This window comes from Otolemur garnettii, unplaced genomic scaffold, assembly GCF_000181295.1.
Source record: "Otolemur garnettii isolate 467f Iridium unplaced genomic scaffold, OtoGar3 scaffold00025, whole genome shotgun sequence".
NCBI classification, from domain to species: Eukaryota; Metazoa; Chordata; class Mammalia; order Primates; family Galagidae; genus Otolemur; species Otolemur garnettii.
Window position 1 is genome coordinate 21,713,451 of NW_003852420.1, and position 16,510 is coordinate 21,729,960.

At 37.4% G+C, this 16,510-nt stretch overlaps 1 protein-coding gene across 1 annotated transcript in view; it reads left to right on the top strand.

The window, feature by feature from the left end:
• The window catches only part of ZMYM6 (zinc finger MYM-type containing 6), a 46,796-nt gene that overhangs the window by 25,255 nt on the left and 5,031 nt on the right, over positions 1-16,510 (top strand). The window contains exons 7-14 of the mRNA XM_003788189.3: positions 85-235; positions 653-768; positions 2,246-2,551; positions 2,766-2,916; positions 3,813-3,985; positions 5,979-6,126; positions 7,315-7,455; positions 8,820-8,857. Of these exons, the coding sequence (XP_003788237.1) occupies positions 85-235; positions 653-768; positions 2,246-2,551; positions 2,766-2,916; positions 3,813-3,985; positions 5,979-6,126; positions 7,315-7,455; positions 8,820-8,857 (1,224 nt within the window). The remainder of the gene's footprint in view (positions 1-84; positions 236-652; positions 769-2,245; positions 2,552-2,765; positions 2,917-3,812; positions 3,986-5,978; positions 6,127-7,314; positions 7,456-8,819; positions 8,858-16,510) is intronic.

Genomic DNA, 16,510 nt, shown 5'->3' on the forward strand with positions numbered 1-16,510 from the left:
GGTTGTAGGTAGCTTTCCTTTTTTCTACAATATATAAATATGTATGCATGTATTAGTTATCTAAATGTTATTTTATTTTAATAGAATTCAGCCCAAACACCTCCATATGCCCTGGGGAAATCATTGAGGCCCTCGGCTGAAATGATTGAGACTACCAATGACTCAGGAAAAACCGAGCTTTTCTGCTCTGTTAATTGCTTATCTGCTTACAGAGTTAAGACTGTTACTTCTTCAGGTAATGCTTAAATTTGATCATTTTATAGATTTAATAACTACTGAAGAAGAATATAACTGCTTTTATTTTGTTACAAACTAAATTTATATGGTTAAATAAAGACCCAGGATTGCTTTACTTTTAAAGAAATGATAAACACATGATTTAGTTTTACACTGATTTTCTTGGTTGAGGTATATAGTATATATAGTATTTTCTAGTTTCATATGTGAAAAGAAAAAAAAAAGCACAAGTTTCAAGTTAGTTTTTGTGTAATTGGGACTTAATTGCAGTTGTGATTAGATTTGTAGATTTTTGTAAAGTTTGATTTTTTTAATATATTATTGAGTATTTGCTTTTTTCATTCTCCTAATACATTTTTGGATCATTTGTTCATTAGTGTAACTTATTTATTGGTTTTTATTTTTTGTCACCAAGGTGTCCAGGTTTCGTGTCATAGTTGTAAAACCTCAGCAATCCCTCAGTATCACCTGGCCATGTCAAATGGAACCATATACAGCTTCTGCAGCTCCAGCTGTGTGGTGGCTTTCCAGGTATGATCTCAGGTAGTACTGTATCCTTACAGTCTTCTTAGGCATTGATCTGTGGTAAAATACTGATTGCTGGTCTATACTTAAGAACATTTTTTATTTATTTTTATTATTTATTTATTTTTTTAGAGACAGAGTCTCACTTTATTGCCCTCAGTAAAGTGCTGTAGAGTCACAGCTCACAGCAACCTCCAGCTCTTGGGATTAAGCAATTCTCTTGCCTCGGCCTCCTGAGTAGCTAGAACTACAGGTGCCTGCCACAACACCCGGCTATATTGTTGTTGCAGTTTGGCCAGGGCCGAATTTGAACCCGCCACCCTTGGTATATGGGGCTGGTGCCCTATCCACTGAGCCACAGGTGCCGCCCAGAACATTTTTTTAAAAAGTCTGTTATGGGCGGTGCCTGTAGCTCAGTAGATAAGGTGCCGGCCACATACACCCAGGCTGGTAGGTTTGAACCCGACCCAGGCCAGCTAAAGCAACAATGACAACTGCAACAACAAAAATATAGCTGGGCATTGTGGTGGGCACCTGTAGTCTCAGCTACTTGGGAGGCTGAGACAAGAGAATTGCTAAAGCCCAGGGGTTTGCGGTTGCTGTGAGCTGTGGTGCCACAGCACTCTACTGAGGGTGACATACTGAGACTCTGTCTCAAATAAATAAACAAATGAATAAAACCTCTGTTAACCTTGGGCGGTGCTGTGGCTCAAAGGAGTAGGGTGTTGGTCCCATATGTCAGAGGTGGCAGGTTCAAACCCAGCCAAAAACTGTCCCCCCCCCAAAAAAAACAGCCATTTCTACAAAATGCCCTAGCCTAGATAGTCGGCCTCTTTTTTTACTTTTTTCTTTAAGGTCTACACCTAAACTACCCTTCCCTCCCACTTTCTCCCTTGACTCTCTCCCTTTCAAAAGACTGGAAGCTGGGATATGATTTGGGTAGGCGTAAAGGTAAGAACCGTAGCCTGATGGGGCTCACATGCCCCTTCCTCTCATCCCTGCCCAGCTACCTAATGACTCCTGTCATGGAATTGTCAGTATCCACTTGTCTCATTTTTCCCTCACTCTCTGCAACACACCCAGAAAGAGTAGAGTGTAGTGATCCCCCAGGTGAGAAGATGCCTGATGCAGTCTCCCTGGTGTCATGGTGAAAGAAACTCTGGAGGCTACTGTGTCTTAACAGCCGTCAGGAGCTGGTGGGTGATGGGAGTGCGGGGCAGGCGGTATTTGGAGGGGATGGAGAAACCTGCTGTGATTTATTAGATGGAGGTCTTTGGATGGCCTAAATTCTAGTTTTTGAACTTTTACTTAATGTTAGATTTCTCAGTCCTTTTTTATTTTGGAAGTATGTCATTTAAACTCTCTGTGTGAGATAGAAGTTTTTGAAAAAATGCCAGGAAATTATTAAAATGAGGAAGTCAGAATTACCAAGTTATGTTATTTCTCCATTGCTAAAATCTTTGCCTTGTTTGTATTGGTTCAGAATGTGTTTAACAAGCCCAAAGGAACAAACTCCTCAGCGGTGCCCCCGTCTCACGGCCGCTCAGTCATAAGCCCACCCTCTGGGTCAGCAGTACCTGCAGGAGGAGGTAACAGCTCTGCGACTTCCCCCAGCTCCGCCAGAGGCTCCAGTGGCTCTGCCAGTGGCTCCAGTGGCTCTGCCGCAGCCGTTGTCCAGCCGTTTGCCAAACAATCCCAGCAAGTTGTTTTAACCCACAGAGTTGTTAAACTCAAGTGTCAGCAATGTAATCATCTGTTTGCTGCCAAACCAGAACTTCTTTTCTACAAGGTAAAGAGAGATTGTGGAAGGGATAATATAAACATACCTCCTGGAAGTTCTTCTGTCTTTCCATCTTTGATAGTTGCTCAGTTTGCTTTGAAATTAGAAGGAAAGGATTTCTTAAAGATAAAGCAACTGTTTAGATCTTTTTTAGATCTTTTTTTAGTTAGATCTTTTTGTTTGTTTGTTTACTTAGATCTCAATGGCTGTTATTTCTCCACAGGGTAAAATGTTTTTGTTCTGTGGCAAGACTTGCTCTGATGAATACAAGAAGAAAAATAAAGTTATGGCAATGTGTGAATACTGTAAACTGCAGAAAATTATAAAGGAGACTGTGAGATTCTCAGGTGTTGATAAGCCATTTTGTAGTGAAGGTAAAGAAAAAAGCTTGTTGTTATCCACAGAGCATGTGGTTGTTATATGATAATTCCTTTATTATTAATTCATGATTAAATTTCAAGTAACTTTTGTTATAAGGTATAACTTGAGGCTTTTATATTGTTTATACTTAATTCACTTTAAAGTCTATGTTTTTAAATGTAATCTCAAGAAAAAAAAACTATCAAAAATAATTAGGTTGGCTCGGCGCCTGTGGCTCAAGTAGCTAAGGCGCCAGCCACATATATCTGAGCTGGAAGGTTCAAATCCAGCCCGGGCCTGCCAAGCAACAAGGATGGCTGCAACCAAAAAATAGCCGGGTGCTGTGGCAGATGCTTGTAGTCCCAGCTACTTGGGAGGCAGAGACAGAAGAATAGCTTCAGCCCAGGAGTTGGAGGTTGCTGTGAGCTGTAATGCCATGGCACTCTACCCAGGGTAACAGCTTGAGGCTGTCTCAAAAAAAAAAAAAAAATTAGATCATTGGTATTAATATGAAAAGTCTCTTCATAAATTTAGCTATGACAGAGATACTTTTCATCTTGTACCCATTCATTTCTTTGTAAAGAGAGAACTTAAGCAATTGTTGCTTCTTGGCTTAAGAACCTTTTATATATAATACTTCTGACTATAAGTGGCCTAGTATTTGAAGTATATTTAAAAGGTGGAAAAAAAATAAGGCACAATGAGTTTGATTTGTGTGTATGTATGCAAATATGCATATATCTGATTGATATGAATATAGAGATAGTGCTTTAATTTAGAGACAAATAATTATGTCAGCAAATTTAGAAATTTGCTTAAAGTTTATATCTAAGACCATAGAAACTCACTTTACCTCCTTTACATTAATGTAAATTGGATGTTTCTTCCTTTCATCCCTCTGGTTCTCCAGTTTGCAAATTCCTCTCTGCTCGTGACTTTGGAGAACGATGGGGAAGCTACTGTAAGATGTGTAGTTATTGTTCACAAACATCCCCAAATTTGGTAGAAAATCGATTGGAGGGGAAGTTAGAAGAGTTTTGCTGTGAAGATTGCATGTCCAAATTTACAGTTCTGTTTTATCAGGTAAATACGATATACTTTTTTGGTGAAGTTAGTGCACATTTTTTTTTAACTTAAAATTTGTTCAAATTGCGTGAAGAAAGATTTGGTGTTTAGTGGAGATCAGTGTAGAGATTTCCCAAAGAACTAAAAATAGATCTACCATTTGATCCTGCAATTTCACTAACTGGGTATGTACCCAGAGGAAAAGAAATCATTATGTCAAAAAGATTTCCACACTTAAGTGTTTGTTGCAGCACAATTTACAATTGCAAAAATATGGAATCAACCGAAGTACCCATTAACTGATGAGTGGATTTAGAAAATGTGGTGTATATATACACACCCCCCATGGAGTACTACTTAGCCATAAAATGGAATGAGATTTTATTCTTTGCAACAACTTGGATGGAACTGGAGGCCATTATCCTAAGTGAAGTAACTTAGGAACAGAAAATGCTGCATGTTATAACTAAACTATGGCTATACAAGGGCACAAAGAATGGCATAATGGACATTGGAGATTCACAATGGGGTTGGAAGGGTTGAGGGGTGAAAAATTGCCTGCGGGGTACAGTGTGTACTCCTTGGGTGATGGGTACACCACAAGCCAAGACTCAACCACTATACAATATATACGTGTAACAGAATTCAACTTGTACCCTCTGCATGTATTTTAAAAAAAGAAAGAAAAGAAAAATTTGGTGTTTAGAGCTAGGTAAAATAAATTATTGGGTACTATAGCAAATTTGATTGAATACATACATGAAATCTTTGGGGTAAAGAGCATAGGATTTCTGGAGACTTTGCTGTTGATTGAAGATAATGCTCCCTTTGTTTTTGCTTTCTTATAAGGCACATTGACCTTGTTTATAACTGGGTACTTTCAGGTTAGAAATTCACACCATTTTCCTAATTGGCTCTCATTCAGGTTACTTTTAGGAACTTGAAGTCAGACCTTGTTCTTACTTTATAGATCAAATGACAATGACTGACAACCTTACCCACCTCCTTTTAAAAAAGATTACCTTTTTTTTGAGACAGAGCCTAAAGCTATCCCCGTGGGTAGAGTGCTGTGGCATCATAGCTCACAGCAACCTCCAACTTCTGGGCTCAAGCGAGTCTCCTGCCTCAGCTTCCTAAGTAGCTGGGACCACAGGCTTAGCCACAGTGGCTAAGGCGCCTGCCACAACGCCCAGCTATTTTTTGGTTGCAGCTGTCATTATTGTTTTGGTGGCCCAGGCTGAATTCGAACCTGCCACCTTAGGTGTATGTGGCTGGCGCCTTAGCCACTTGAGCCACAGGAGCCGAGCCAAGATTACCTTTTTGAAAGGCTAATAACAATAGCTACAGTTAACTAAGCTGCTACTAATACATATCTAGTGCTCCATAAGTATTATTTCATTTAATTACCATAGTCCTGAGAGGTTGGAATATTATTGCCATTTATAAATAAAGGGAAAAAATGAGGTCCAAGCAGGTTAAATAATGTGACTTTGAGGAAGCTGGCAAGTGACATCTGGACAGTACCTGTCACGTTCTAGTGGAATCATTGTTTACTTGTCTATTTCTTCCCCCAAATGGGATTTTCTTTTGAGAGGGGAGGGTAAATATATTTTCATCATTATAGGATCAGGACCAGTCATAGTGCTTAAGACAAAGAGTATCTGATTAGATATTTGTTGATGAATCAAAGTCTTTATGACTCCAAAGTCTATATTGTTTTCTACTACAGTAAGCTGCTTCTTAATTTTTTAAAAGTAGAAGCTATCTTTTGATTGCTTCATTAGTAATTTTGAAAGTGAAAAAACAGTGGTTATACTCTCTTGACTTATGACATCAACATGAAACATGTAACTAAATATATTTTTAGTGATAATATTTTAAGGTAAGTACCTTACATTTTATTGTCTCCACTGATTCATACATTCTGTTTTCATAGTGCCTCTGGCTTTATGATTGTTATCTTTTCATTATTTCATAGTTTTGAGCCCGTCTTGTCTTATATCTTTTTCAGATGGCCAAGTGTGATGGTTGTAAACGACAGGGTAAGCTAAGTGAGTCCATAAAATGGCGAGGCAACATCAAACATTTCTGTAACCTATTTTGTGTCTTGGCGTTTTGTCATCAGCAAATGATGAATGATTCTCTTTCACAAAATAAAGGTAAAATTAAACTTGGCTAATGGGATCTTTATGTCAGTGCTAGAGTGTCTTGTAAGCACATGTGGTTGTAAATAATATAATAAAACCAAAATTTCTCTTGATTCAAATAGATTGAAGTTCCTTAAAGAATCCTTAAAGATTGCCCTTGAGGGAAAATTAATTCTAATGCTTTTTGCTTTCTTAGTCAAGAACAACAAAAAAGTCAATAAATGTATAAGCACTGACTTTTATAAGAAAGTTAGACATGATTGCTTTTGATTGAATTGATCTGTACGTAACTTACACTAAGGGATATGTGCTATTCAGTTAAACCAGAAATAAGAATAGAAAATCAGGGCAAACAAAGGGCAAAGATGTAAGTACATTAATACAGTTGCTGTGACTGGCATAAGATTTGATCCAGAACTTGCTTATAGCTCAGAAAAAAAGAACAACACATTAATTATCTCAGAAAAAAAAGTAGACCAGTTCTTCATGGGTAGCAAAGTTTTTCCTGGCTAAGAATAAAATATTTTTTCAAGTAGGACAGCTAATGTGGTCAGAATGTCCAGGTGAGGAGATAGATGTATGGCATGTTCCTAAAGTAGCTTTCCTTTCTAAATATTAGGTTGAAACCCTTGGTATTGTGTCTGGATTCAGGCCGGAAGTGCTGCTGCCTAATTGGCAGTTTCCATGTGCTTTGGCTCCTGGCAGGCTGGCCCCTGCCTGCCTTTGCATTATCTTAATCATACATGCCTGTGCTCACATCTTCTGTTAGCCATCCATTGCCTAGGACCAGTCAGGCTGGTGGTAGAACATTCGTTTTGTTACGTGGGTTTAAGAAAACCATTGTTTACGTGGGTGGACAGGTCCCTCATCAAGTTATTTATAAAAATTGTCACGTTAAATTTTTATTTAAAGCGAGCTTAGGTGTAGGAGTTTTAATATTCACTAATAGAACAACCTGCTTAGTCCTGAAGCTAATACTTGTATTTTTACCTGTTAAATGTCCTTTGAGGTTTATAGAATTTTATAGAGTCAGGCTCTCTTTAATTCCAGTGATCACTGATCTGACCAGAATCACCTAACCCAACATTATACACAGTTAGATAATTGCATTGCTCCTTGAAAATCTAGTCGTTAAACAGGGTGTGTGGGTATGTGGTCCTTTTGTTTATACCAGGTCTTAACTTTGTTTATTTTAATCAGTTAATATTTCTAAGGTACAAACTGCTTTCAAGGTGCTCCCTTCTGCAAGGACAAATATAACACCAGTTATAACCAATGTGGTGTCACTGGCAAAAATACCTGCTGCCCAGCCCACAGTGATCACTAACAGTGTTTTAAAAGGTATGAGCTGATGAGTGTTGTCTAGCCTAAGTAGTTCTTACTGGTAATAACTTTCATTACATTATATAAAGAAATGTGTCCCACTTTCTTTAAGGGAAGTGGGTAGCAAGTAAGGTGATGTGAGTGGGAAAGGAAGTGGTATGCATATATAGTTGTTTTTTTTTTTGTTTTTTTTTTTTTGAGACAGAGTCCCACTCTGTCACCCTCGGTGGAGTGCTTGTAGCATCATAGCTCACAGCAACCTCAAACTGTTGGGCTCAAGCCATCCTATCTCAGCCTCCTTAGTACTTGGGACTACAGGTGCCCTCACAGTGCCTGGCTAGTTTTAGAGATGGAATATTGCTTTTCCCAGGCTGGTCTCTTAACTTCTGAGCTCAAGCCGTCCACCTGCCTTGGCCTCCTAGAGTGCTGTTAAACCTAGTTGTTAAACAGGGTATGCGGCCCTTTTGTTTATACCAGGTCTTAACTTTATTTTGATTAGTTAGTATTTCTAATGTTTCTTAGAAATACTACAGGGATTACAGGCATGAGCTACCATGCCGGGTCTGTAGTTTATTTTTATTTTTATTTACTTACTTATTAAGAGTCTCAGTCTCTCTGGGAGTGCCACATCATCCTAGCTTACAGCAACCATAAACCCTTGGGTTCAACAATCCTCTTGCCTCAGCCTCCCAAGTAGCTGGGACTATAGGAGCCTGCCACAATGCCCAGATATTTTTTTTTTTTTCTTAGAGACAGAGTCTTATTTTGTTGCCTTTAGTAGAGTGCTGTGGCATCACAGCTCACAGCAACCTCCAGCTCTTGGGCTTAGGCGGTTTTCTTGCCTCAGCCTCCCAAGTAGCTGAGATTACAGGTGCCCACCACAATGCCGCGCTATTTTTTTGTTGCAGTTTGGCCAGGGTCGAGTTCGAAGGTACCGCCTTTGGTATATGGGGCTGGGGCCTTACTCTCTGAGCCACAGGTGCCACGCAGTGCCCTACTATTTTTGGAGATAGTCTCGCTCTGGCTCAGGCTGGTCTTGAACTCCTGAGCTCAGGCAGTCCACGTGCTTCAGCCTGATAGAGTGCTAGGATTACATCAGCCGCTGCACCCAGCCTCTGTAGTTTATTTTTTTAAGAACCTGAATGATTTTAATATACTCATTCCTTTACCATCAGAGATTCTAATACAGTAGGATGGAGTTGTGCCCCAGGAATCCTTACCTTTACCAGGTACTCAAGTGATACTGATGCAGAGTTTCCTTGGACCATTTTTTAGAAATTCTGGTCTAGACTCCCACCTTAGTGAGAGGAAGTAATGTCTTAGTCTCATTGTTTACCTTTGTGTATTCTGGAGATAATAATACATGTTTTAATTTATAACAGGTGCAGTTATTAAAGGGGCAGCAAAGATCACTGAAGATGTAAGTTGTTTGTTAATATTTTTCCTGATAATGCTGCGTCAGCTTATTTTCACTTTGGATATTGCATTCAAACAGTGTTTTTGGTTTGCACCTTGGTCTCCAAAAAAACTAGAGTAATATATTATGCACTAACCTTTGTTTTAAGTCTTATAGTTTAACCCTAGATTATTAATGGGAATGCATTTCTACATTTTATTATCTGTATTCAGGTTCCTTATTTTGTTAATATTGGCTAATGCCACCTAGTTGGAATTAACAAAACTATAATATTTTTCTCTTTTACTACATTCACGTGTTTTCTTTTTAGAGTAGAAAACCTTTTGAAAGTCCAGTGTAGCATTGTTTTATGCAACTTGGAATTATGTAAAGCTGAAAATAGTGCGAAGTGAAAATATATTTAACCTCGTTCTTCGTCTCAAATTTGAAATATTGTGAAACTTGCCAAAACTAATGCAAAATTTCAAGAAATGTATAGTTTCATTCTGGCAAGCTGGAAGGATTGCAAGCTATGGCCTCATTGCCCTGTATTAGCATCACTAACAGGAAAACAAAATTTCCATCATCTTTTATCTATTGTCTTAGATCTTGGGTTAATGTTTCGGTGACTTGTTGTGTTGCTATTTTAACATTTTCTCTCGATACAATTAAAAATATTTGTTATATAACAATGTCATTCAAGTGTTTATTAATTGGCAGTGCTAGCGCTAAAATATGTACCCTAAATTCAATAACTGTGGAACAAAAGTTAAATGTGATAAGAATACCTGTACTTATGCTGTTAATTTAGGAGAGTATACTCTGCAGAATAATAGCAGTAAGGCTCAAAAAACCAAAAGCAGCAAGCAGGTGTATCCTTCTATTCATAAAAATTATAACCAGGCAAGGCTAACAGAATAAATGGAAAAAAATCCTGGTAACACAGCTGCACGATCAATGCTGTCATATAGTGCACCCCTAAGGCCAATCTGTCATCTGTGCTAAAGCATGTGTATTTTTGATGATTTGAAAGGAGGTGACGGTGAGACAAAAGGTTTACTACAAAAAAAAAAAAAAAAAAGAAAGGTTTACTACAAGTCATGGTTGCTTTTCCAATTTTAAAGCTCACCAAGGTTTTAAGAATATAAAAATGAGCAGGCAAGCTATATCTTCTAACTCTCAAAGCTATCAAAACATTTCAACTTTACCATAATTTAAAAAGACTTTAGCTTGGAAGACAGCATTAACACCTGCTATTAAGGAATCTGCGGAAGTGAAACAGAAGGTAGATTTGCACAGTTGATGAAAGGGATATTGAAAATTTGCTTGGGTTTTTCCCCTTAGATTAACAAAGGAAGACGTGCTAGAATTAGAAAAACAAAGGCAGCAGGAAGGAGGGTCCCTGGCAAGCAGCCTGGGCCTTCCATAACAATAAAACAACTAGCATAGGCTTTTGCCCGTATTTCAGCAGCAGTACACTGTTTTTGAAGAAGATGATCCAAATGTGGATTGGTGTTTCATGGTTGTAAGGCAAAAGATGGAAAATATGTCTATGTATCAAGAAATCCTGAGTGAAAAAAAAAGAGAGAGAAAACAAAACTATATTAGATTTGTTCTGTAGCCAAAGGTTTCAAGGGAAACAGATCAGCCTCCGCTATAGGGTGGAGAGATAGCTTGCTAGTTTAGTACCTCTTACTCTCCTGTTATTTGGGTTGGAAGATTATGATAATTTCTCCTGAATTATTTTCAGGCAGTATATCACATTAGTTAATGAAAGTCATTAAATTAACTTTTTATTTATTTGTATATTATATGTTGTACTTTATATTTTAGAATTACATGACTAATAAATTATTATATTGTATAATTAATAATTGTTATTATGCACACAATTATATAATTAAAGTGTTAATGTATTATGTTATATATTGATAAGTATTAACATGTGTTTATAAAAACATCCTGTATTGGTTGTAGATTTATGTACTCTGATAATGCATCCCTCTCCTACTTTATATGTATGAGAGAATTAGTTTTGAATTATGCTAGTTTTGAATTATTTAGGGTTTTCAGGACTATATACCTCCTATTTCATGTGACTACCCAATATTTGCCCCATGTGGAGTATCTCTGTAAGTCAGCAGATGTTTAAATTGTGTTACAGAAAAGGTCTGATTAATATTTTCATTTTAGTCTATAAAAAGTATAATAATTAATAATAGTGCAAAAATATAGAAAAGTACAAAGAAGATCTGCAAAACTCAGCAAGCTTTTTCTACAGAGGTCTAGGCAGTAAATATTTTAGAGTTTGTAGGCCATATGTACTGCAGCTAGAGACTGCCACTTTGGCCGTAGCTCAGAAACAGCCATAAACGATACACAGAGTAAGAGTGGCTGTGTTCTAATAAAACTTTTTTTCACAAAAACAGGTGGTGAGCTGGACTTGGCCCACAGATCCTAGTTTTCCTGCTCTACTGTGTTCCTGCCACTCAGAATTAGCCAGTATTGATTTGGTTTATTTGCACACATTGTTTTCTCCTACTTTTCTTTCCCTCTATTTACATCCCTAAAAACAACTATTAAGAGTTTGATATGCATCCTTTTAGACCATATGTAATCTTTTTTTTTTTTTTTGAGACACAGTTATACTTTGTCATTTCACTAGAGTGCTGTGGTGTCATAGCTCACAGCAATCTCAAACTCCTGGGCTCAAATAGTCCTCTTCCCTCAGCCTCCCGAGTAGCTGGGACTATAAGTGTCCACCACAGTGCCTGGCTATTTTTAGAGATGGGGTCTGGCTCTTGCTCAGCCTGGTCTGGAACTCCTGAGCTCACGCAGTGCGTCCACCTTGGCCTCCCAGAGTGCTGGGATTACAGGTGTGAGCCACCGTGCCTGGCCTGTAATCTTTCATATATACAAATCCGTATCTGTTCATGCTGATACATGAATTGGTATATTCCTGTTGACTACTGTATAGTTTTGGATTGTAGGTACCCCATTTTATTTATCCATTGCCCTATTGGTAAACCTTAGGTTGTTTCTAGTTTTTCATTATTAAAAGTCTCTGCTACGTTGAATACCTTTGTATATGTCTCCTTGGGCGTGTGCAGGCATTTCCCTAGTATATGGAAGAGTAGAACTGTTGGGTCAAATAGTATTTGCACTTTTAGCTTTTAAATTACCCTACACAGTGGCTGTTCCAGTTTTTTTCCCAGCAACAGTTCATGATTGTACCATTTCCCACAGCCTTACCGTCTTTTAATATTGTTAAATTTAAACATTTTTTTTTTTGCCAATTTGCTTGATAGCATCTTATTGTTGTCTTATTTTGTCTGTCACTGGTAACTAGTAGGTTTGCTTACATTTGTTTCTGGTCATTTGAATTTTCTTTGAATTTCTTATTTTCAATTTTTCTCCGTTTTGGTGTTGAATTGGTTTTTTCTTACTGATTTCTAAGAGATCTCTGTGTTCTGGGTTTCCTCCCCTTCTACTTATTTTCATCAACAGAAAAATATGCAGTCATACTTTTTTTTTTTTTAAATCTGCCCTTCTTTTTGGTACTAGTCATACACCTTATCTGAAAACAATCCTCCTTTAATACTGCGACCTCCAGTGACTGCCCATTTCTCTGCTCTCCTCGTGGAAAAACTCCTCCTTGCTGCCTCTACTTTATCTGTTATCTGTCTTTAGCTCCCTCTAGGCAGGCTTCTGTCCTCACCACTGCACTGAAACTGCTCTTGTCAAGGTTGCCATCTGTCTTTATTTTGCCAAATCCAGTGGTCAGTTTTTTTTTCTACTCAACCTTTCAGTAACATTTAACACAGTTGATCTCGCCTTCCTTCTTGAAATATCTTCATTCAACTTCAGAATATCATATTTGGCCCTTTCCTCAGTCTGCATTACTTCCTAGGGGACTCAGACAGTCCTGTGGTTTTAAACACTACCTAGATGGTGGCTGATTCCCAGATTTATTTCTCTTGCCTTGACCTTTGAGCTCCAGACTCATGTATGCAGCTGCCTACTTGACATTTACACTTAGATGATTAATATCCATCTCAAATAATATGTCTGAAATAGTACCTTGTATGCCTCCCAGACTTCCTGTTCATTGTTCCCTACTTCTTACCACCCCTGTTGCTGTCTCCTTAGTCTGAGCACCGTTGTCTTATCTTTGGGACTATTGCAGTGGCCTCCTGCCCATCTTCCTGCTTCCACTCTTGCCCTTTCACTTTTTCTCCACTCTGTTACCAGAATGATCTTTTAAAAACACAGATCAGATCATGTTATTACTCTGCTCAGAAACCTTCAGTGAAATTCTGAGGAAGAATAAAGAAGGGGAGGATCTAGTTTCCACATACTAAAATTATAGGAAAACTGCAGATACTTTAAAACCCCATCATTGGAACAACTGGTAAAGGTGTGTGAATAGACAGACAACTCGATAGAAAAATCCAGAAATAGACCCAAATATGTACATGTGAATTTAATGATGATAAAGGTGGCATTTCAGATCAATAGTAGAAACATGGACTATTTATTTAATAAATGATGATGTGACAACTGAGTATACCAATGGATGAAAATACAATAGGATTTGTACCTCACAGTTTAAACCAAAATAGAATTCAGTTGGAGAAATGAGTTAAACGTAAGAAATAGTGAAAGTACTCAGAAAAATTAGGGAAAACATTTAATTTATTTATTTATCTTATTTCAGATTAATATGAGGATACAAATGTTTAGGTTACTTTGTTTTCATTTCTCAGGTAAAGTTCAAGTTGTAGTTGAGCCCTTCACCTAGGAGGCATGCAGGAAAGTTTTAACAATGTAGACGTGTGGAGAGTCTTTCCAAGTATGTGGCAAAACCCAGAAGCCATAAAAGAATCAATGGGAAAATTCAACCATATTTCAAAGTCAGAAGACGAATGACAAAATGGAAAGTTGCAACTAATGTCACAAAAGGCTAATTTTTAATATGTAAAGAGTTTCTAGGAATCAATAAAAAGATCCAGTACTCAGTAGGAAAACGTGTAAAAGTGTGACCCATAAGTTTATAGAACTGGACGTAAAAGTACTATTTAAACTTATGTGTAGATATTCAACTTCAAAGTTAGAGAAATGCTGGTTAGAACTATAATTTGATCAGATTGGCAAACAAAAACAATGGATAACATTATTAAGTCATTATTGCCAAGGAGAGTGTAAATTAGTAAAACTGTTACAGAGGACAATTTATTAGAACTTGTTAAAACTTAAAATGTGAGCACCATTTATCTAAGACCTCTATTTTTCAGAGTTTATCATACATTTTGCACATTTACAAAGTACAATATATACAGGGATTAATTGCAGCATGGTTTGTAGTAGCAGGAGCTTGAAAACAACCTGATTGTTTCTTCAGTAATCAGGGGCATGATATGTTCATTTTTGAGTTACTATGTGAATTAGGAAAAAGTAGCCCTGCATGGGCAGGGTCTGAAATGCACCTCTTTGTAATCCTACACCTATTTACGTGGCCTGGCAAGTGGACTTCCCTGCACAAGCATACAGAGTGGCCTTGTAGGGGCTGTAGTTAAATTAAATATGGTATATACATACAGTGAAATATGCAGCTTTTAAAAAGAATGGCAGCTCAGTATGTATAGGCATAGAGCAGTCTCATGCATAAAAACAAAGAAGAGAAGACAAAAAACAATGTATGGCATTTGTGCTTTAAATACACACACACACACACACACACACGTGTATATGTATAGATTATCTCTAGAGGGCAACCAGTAAATGTGTAATTGTGGTTGCCTCTGAGGAGAACTGAATGACTAAGGGAGAATTTTACGAAGGAAAATTCTAAAAAAGAAAAGAGGGAACATTTTTTTTATTGTTTATTATTTGAATCATTGAATTTTATATCACATTATGCATTCAAAAATATGCCTAATACAGATCATTTCTAGAAGAATGTACAGTAGTCCTCTGTTTTCCATGGTTTCACTTTCCAAGATTTCAGTTGGAATCAACCCACAGTCAACCGTGGTCCAAAAATATTAAATAGACAATTCCAGAAATAAGCAATTTATAAGTTTTAAAAATGTACACTGTGTGGGCGGAGCCTGTGGCTTAAGGAGTAGGGTGCTGGCCCCATATACTGGAGGTGGTGGGTTCAAACCTGGCCCCAGCCAAAAACTGCAAAAAAAAAAAAAAAAAATACACCATTCAGAGAAACGCAATGAAATCTCACTCCATCTCATCTGGGATATGAATTATCTTTGTCCCCCATATCTACATTGTATGTGCTACCCACCTGTTAGTGTCTTAGGAGCCACCTCAGAGATCAATAGATCCCAAGAAAGAAGGGTGAGTACAGTACAATTAAGATATGTAGAGAAGCACACTCCACGTTCACATAACTTTTATTATAGTATATTATTACAGTTGTTCTGTTATTGACTAATTTATAAATTAAACTTTATCATATGTATATATAGGAAAAACATAATAGGTTAATAGATTTTGGTACTACCCATGGTTTTGGGCATTCACTGGGAGTCTTGGAATGTGTCCACCGGGGGTACTGAGAATAGGGGTTGTATTCAGGGTTGAGCCTGGATAGATGCAGTCATTCATGTTTACACTTTCATACCTTTTGAATTTTGCAGTGAGTGTATATGTGTTACTTAACTTTAACACATATACAGCTGGAGGTTAAACTTTAAAAGTAAGTTTAACCTCCAGCTGCTGCCCATCACATTAAAAATACAACCCTAATTTTGCTAAGACCTTCCAGATCCTACACAGTTTGGCTTCTGCCTACCTGTCCATTCTTCCCCTGCTTACTCTGTTTCAGCCTTGTTCTTATTGATGTTCCTAAAGCATGGTGAGCTTTCTCCCACCACAGATTTTTGCACCTGCCATCTCTCTACCTGGACTCTTCTGACCTTTGGCCTTTGCATGGCTTGGCTTACTCTTTTGGATAATGCAGAAGATCTCTGCTGAGATGTTTACTTCAGAACTACCCATCCTCCTTGCCATTACACTCCTTTCCCTTACCATGGTTTACTACCTGGAATTATACATGACATGTTTGTTTTACTTGCTTATTTTCTGTGTTTCCCTCTAAAATGTAAGGCCAATAAGAGCAGGACTTTGTCTTGTTTTCTGCTGTATCCCAGGGCTTAGAACAGTGCCTTGCTTCTAGGAAACATTCAGTAAATAAATATTTAAGTGAATAAAATGTTTAAAATATATCCTCTCACTTCGTTGTTTATCTTATAACTTTGTAAAGTTTGCAGAAGTTTTAAGTTTTGAGGTAATCAAATATATCAATATTTTCTACTTTGTTTTTATTCTTTTGTGTCTTATTTAAAATTACTTTCTCTGTGCTCTGTCATTTAAAAGTTCCCCAGTGATTTTAAGTTTTGTTTTTTTTTTCTCATGTTGAGGTCTTTAATTGATACAGAATATATTTTTGCATATGTCCTAAGGTTGGATCTGATTTTTCTGAGTAGCCAATTGTCCTAATCAGCAAGGATTGTTTTTACCGTTTTGATTTTAACTATGCGGAGAATATTTTTCTAAATCAATAAATGGAACTGATATTGACTGTGGAATTAGAAATTAGTATATATTTTCCAAAGTGACTTTTTAATTACAACCAGTCTTTTTTGCAACCACTCTTTC